The sequence below is a fragment of the Centroberyx gerrardi genome, chromosome 21 (assembly GCF_048128805.1).
Source record: "Centroberyx gerrardi isolate f3 chromosome 21, fCenGer3.hap1.cur.20231027, whole genome shotgun sequence".
In the NCBI taxonomy this organism is placed as follows: Eukaryota; Metazoa; Chordata; class Actinopteri; order Beryciformes; family Berycidae; genus Centroberyx; species Centroberyx gerrardi.
In genome coordinates this window covers 4,924,459-4,929,304 of record NC_136017.1, presented here as the reverse complement: position 1 = coordinate 4,929,304, position 4,846 = coordinate 4,924,459, and the positions used below count along the sequence as shown (strand labels likewise).

At 38.1% G+C, this 4,846-nt stretch overlaps 1 protein-coding gene and 1 non-coding gene across 3 annotated transcripts in view; both read right to left on the bottom strand.

Moving 5' to 3' along the window:
* The window catches only part of dnpep (aspartyl aminopeptidase), a 16,546-nt gene extending 12,786 nt beyond the window's left edge, over positions 1-3,760 (bottom strand). The window contains exons 1-4 of one of the 2 annotated variants that reach the window (XM_078291076.1): positions 3,694-3,760; positions 3,135-3,225; positions 1,553-1,641; positions 548-661 (exon numbers count right to left, since the gene is read on the bottom strand). In XM_078291076.1, coding sequence (XP_078147202.1) covers positions 548-661; positions 1,553-1,641; positions 3,135-3,225; positions 3,694-3,699 — 300 coding nt within the window. In that variant the 5' untranslated portion in view covers positions 3,700-3,760. Of the gene's footprint in view, positions 1-547; positions 662-1,552; positions 1,642-3,134; positions 3,226-3,556; positions 3,636-3,693 lie in introns of those variants that run through there. The other variant, XM_078291077.1, reaches the window with a different exon arrangement.
* A 734-nt stretch (positions 3,761-4,494) lies between these two features.
* trnak-cuu (transfer RNA lysine (anticodon CUU)) lies at positions 4,495-4,567 on the bottom strand. Its single transcript has one exon. It is a non-coding gene; the product is annotated as a tRNA-Lys (tRNA).
* Between the last annotated feature and the right edge of the window lie 279 nt (positions 4,568-4,846).

The following is a 4,846-nucleotide window of genomic DNA, read 5'->3' as shown; positions in this document are numbered from 1 at the left end:
CCCCGAGACAGATTGGGACATTCCTAGTAAGAAGTGACAGAATATTTTTTTTAATGAGGCAGAGGAAGTTTGTTGGAGCCTGAAGCATTTTGACTGCTTTGTAACTACGTTTGAATGCTTTATACGTCGTTGTAAATGCCCATATGATGAATTATTTAATTGCAAGAATTAAAAAAAAAGCCAAATGTAGTGCTGAAATGTAACAGAAGATGAATCATTTATAATTTTGATTAATCGTTAGTCACTTATCAAGTAAAAATACCAAACACTTGCTGCTTACAGCTTCATAAATGCTAAAATTTGCTGCTTTTCCCTGTTTCATATCATTATAAAATGAATACTTTGGGGTTTTTGTTTTTTTGGCTGCTTCCTCACTTTGGGCTCTGGTGACTTGTGATGAGCATTTGTCATTATTTTTGACATTTTATAGACTAAACGAATAATCGATTAATCGAAAAAATATATAGACTGATAATGAAAATAGTGGTTAGCTGCAGCCGTGGTCACATGAGGATGTTGTGCAGTGTAGATGTGAGTGAGCTCTCACCCTGAGGCACGGGCTGTCGGTGTGAGCTCCGATCATGGAGAAGCCGTTCCCTGGAAGGTAGAGGCCGCCCACCGCAAAGGCGATGAGGCTGGAGTAGTTCCTGGTGACAAAGTACTGCAGAGACAGACGGGACAGGGAGGGAGGGAGGGAACGCAAAATGATCTGGACGCTTCTCTCAGTATTCGTGCCACCTCAAGTCAAAGTCAGTCAGAAAGCACAAGGCCAAAGTTTCCCCTCAAAGATTTAAATTGTTATATTATTGTTTATCATCTTTCAGTGGAATCACATGGTGAGGAGGCTACAACGAGAATAAAGTCTAAATATTTAGTCTGAACTCAATAAAAAGTCTGAATATTTCAAGAAAAAAAAAGTGGGAATATTACGAGAATAAAGTCATAAAATTCAGAGGAAAAAAGTTGAAATATTACGAGAATAAAGTCATAAAATTTCGAGAGTAAAGTCATAAAATTTCAAGAAAAAAGTTGAAATATTACGAGAATAAAGTCTAAATAGTTCAAGAAAAAAAAGTCGAAATATTACAAGAATAAAGTCATAAAATTTCAAGAAAAAAGTTGAAATATTACGAGAATAAAGTCTAAATATTTCAAGAAAAAAAAGTCGAAATATTACGAGAATAAAGTCATAACATTTCGAGAATAAAGTCATAAAATTTTGAGAAAAAAAGTCTAAATATTACGAGAAAAAAGTTGTAATATTTCAAGAAAAAAAAGTCTAAATATTACGAGAATAAGGTAATAAAATTTTGAGAAAAAAGTCATAAAATTTTAAGAAAAAAATCTAAATATAAGGGATTGTCATGCGATTTGGTGATTTTGGGGATATCGTGACACACAATTCTGCTGTATAAATTGATGATAACAAGTAAAAACTGTATTTAAAAACTCAAACTCGACATTTTTAAGGAATACTATTTGAGAATTTCAGTTCAGCAGACCCGTTACTCTCATCACTAGGTGGCCATGCAGCACTGATACAGATACAGACCTTGCTGGAGGGCTTGATGTCCCACTGCTCCGCCTCTTTCAGCTCGATGAAGCCGGCCTTCAGCAGACGACGCTTACATTCTTCAACCACTGCAAGGGACCGGAGAGGAAAAGGATATTAAATCTACTTGTATATTATGTGAACGGCTCCATTTTTGCATTCTTTATCATCTGTCTGCTAGAATCCGGTTCACTGCTGCACTAAAGTTTACTATGTTTTGCAAAAGTCAGAGTGATTTTTCTATCTGTATTGAAATTAATTCCACCTTCCTGGCAAAAATCAGAAACATTACATGAAAGCAAGTCTATAAAAGTGCATTTGAAGAGGAGATTTAAAAAGGTGATACTGAATTAACAAGCCCAAGTATAGCACTTTTCCTTTGATGTTTCCCTAATTTTGATCTTTTTCTGCATCTTGCTATTCCTTCGATTTGTGTGTGCGTTTGTGAAGCGCTTTGTAAACTCTGCTTTTGGATAAGAGCTACACAGGTGAAGTTTATTTTAATTATTATCATTATCTTGATCTTCACTTTGTTCACACTTGTGCACACCTGCATAATGTGGGATGCCAGAAGTCACAGAGCAAAGGTGAGAGACGTTATGAAATGTGTTTCGTCTGCAGGATTTCTCCATCTTATCTCAAGACCAAGGTCCTTTGTAAACCAGTACAATGTCTCAACTTAGGACCTTCTTAGCCCTGACCCTTCTCTTTCCCCCTCTTTGTATGGGAGATAACTTCACACCAGACTCAAACAGGACGCTCCACCAAGCAGCACCTATTTAAATTAAATTAAACCTATTTTTTTTAAATTAAAAATGAAGCCACAACGCTCCCGATGGTGCGTTTTGGTGAAAGAATACTGTAGGAATAACAGGCGAACCAGTTATAAAATGTGACATTTTATTAAAATAAGTGCTGTCTGGTAGATCGCATTATGCCGAATTTACTAGTGGAAGTCATGATCTGCAAAGTATCTTTGTTTTCTAAAAAGGAAAGCAACTGCAATCCCTAAAATAAAGAATAACATTATTATTCACAATGCAGTTTGACAAGACTCTCCGATACAAACAATTTTTTACTATGAATCAATGCTCCTGTTGGCTCTGATATATGATGATATATTCAATTTTAGCAGAAAGCCAAGGGAATGACATATTGTTGAAAGTGACACAAGGTTATATAAATCAGTGTGAAGCGAGTTTCATTCCAAAAGACATCCACTTTTTTGAAAAATGTGACACCTTCTCTGTCACTGCTGGCATTAAATCAAAACCATCAGCTGCCTTGAGCCCATTACTGACAACACAGTCACATTTTAGAGGACATAATCATCTGTGTTTCTGAAAGTCTTTGTCCTGTGGATATCATATTTCACATGTAGTTCAGAATATAATTCGAGAAATATCTCCAAATATACAAAAAAAGACCAAACAAAAAAACCTATTTGTACATGTAGATGACACTCAAATATATGCCAAAAATGTGCCAAAATCTACATGCATAAATACATTTTAGGGCCAATTTGTGCACTCTGAAGTATATAGGAAAATTAAAGGCTAAATCCCCCATTTTTCCTCTTTACCGTGGTATGGAGACACTCCGCTGTTGATAAACTGCAGGAACTCTTTGGCAGCGGACTGCACGGCTTCCTTGGAGCTCTTCATGATCAGCGACTGAAGAAAGACGAGAACAAAAAGTCAGAAAAGATGCAGGACAGTACAAGGGATGAGACAGCAAAGCTATCGGCTACCAGCCTGGAGTTCCGTAATCGGACACTGTCAGTTGGTCTTATCGAGATTTAACTCTTTCCTGTTTACTTTCCAGGAAGCCGGTACATTTTGTCACAACACCCGCGAAGAAACCACTTGTCAACAATGTTAAAGAAGTCGTGAATGATAGTCTGTTTGCGTCCAAATTTGGCTTGAAAAGGGAAAGAATCGCGTAACAGACACGATGTGTCCGGTAATGGACGCAGTAGCGGTTAGCTAATCTTTGCTAGCTGACCTGCACAGCACAAGACGAGCCTGACGCCTCTTCCTCGCCCCCCCTCTTACTCTGTCGGCTAAAGTCAAAGCAGTTCTCTGTGAGGGAGCAGCACCTCCACATACCGCAGACAAAATAATCATTTTTATTGCTCTTACCTGCATTAATTGGACTTTCAAACTCTGGACCCGAAACAGCGAAGACACACACACACACACACACACACACACACACACACACACGCTCAACTCAGCTGACAGCAGCAGAGGGGCTGTCACTGTTTTCAGACCGAGAGCCACACCGCCACCTAGCGGCCAGGAGGAGCAACTGCAATACATCTCGAAAAACGACTGGAGTTCTGTAATAATGTAATAATATAAGGATAGTGTAGGTTAATACTGTATTATCTTCTCTCTTGCTCCCTCCAGGATGGTGGGAGGCAATGGTGCGTTCAAGACAAATAGGAAACTTCCCACTTGGAATTTCATTTTACTTCCCACCTTGGAGTGTTCAAGAAAGAAAGTTGTTAGTCTGCTTTCAGGATAGATGATTAATCGAGATACAAAGACGATGCCAGGCTAAAGGGCTACAGTGCAGTTTGAACATTAACGTTACAGAGAGCAACTTAACCTCCCAATTTTGCAAGTATCCAACTGTATTAACTGATCTTAAAGTATGCCGTGCACAAACCTGGAATTCTGTTTAAAAGCTTAAAACGCAATGTTATTTTTTGTTCTTACCATTCATTATGAACGCTGCTATGTTACATTTGCATGACGACAAGAACTAAATCACTCAGGGAAGAGTCCCAAGTTTCTATTCAAATGGATTTTTCCTATTCAGAAGTAGGAAATTTCCTAGTTGTCTTGAACACACAATATGGTTCAGCTGGTATAGGAATTCAGTGTCTTTGGATGGTTGCTGGTTTTGTTTGGACCCTCTGAAGACTGTAAAGAAAGCGCCCAATGTGGGGCTCGAACCCACGACCCTGAGATTAAGAGTCTCATGCTCTACCGACTGAGCTAACCGGGCTCCTGTGTACTTATTTCATGCTGCTGATGGTGTTGGAATAAGTAAACAAATCTTTTACAAAGTAGAAACACTATTTGTTGAAAAGCATGTGTTGTTAAATGTTTGGTTTTAAAATATCAAATTTGGGAGTGAATGTACTGGTCAAAATATCAAATGTAAAAGTGGTAAATAATTATCTGTGTTTATTTTATATTTAGTGAGAGAACAGCCTAAATTCATGATACCCTGTCTATGTTGGTCTGTGTGTGTGTGTGTGTGTGTGTGTGTGTGTGTGTATGT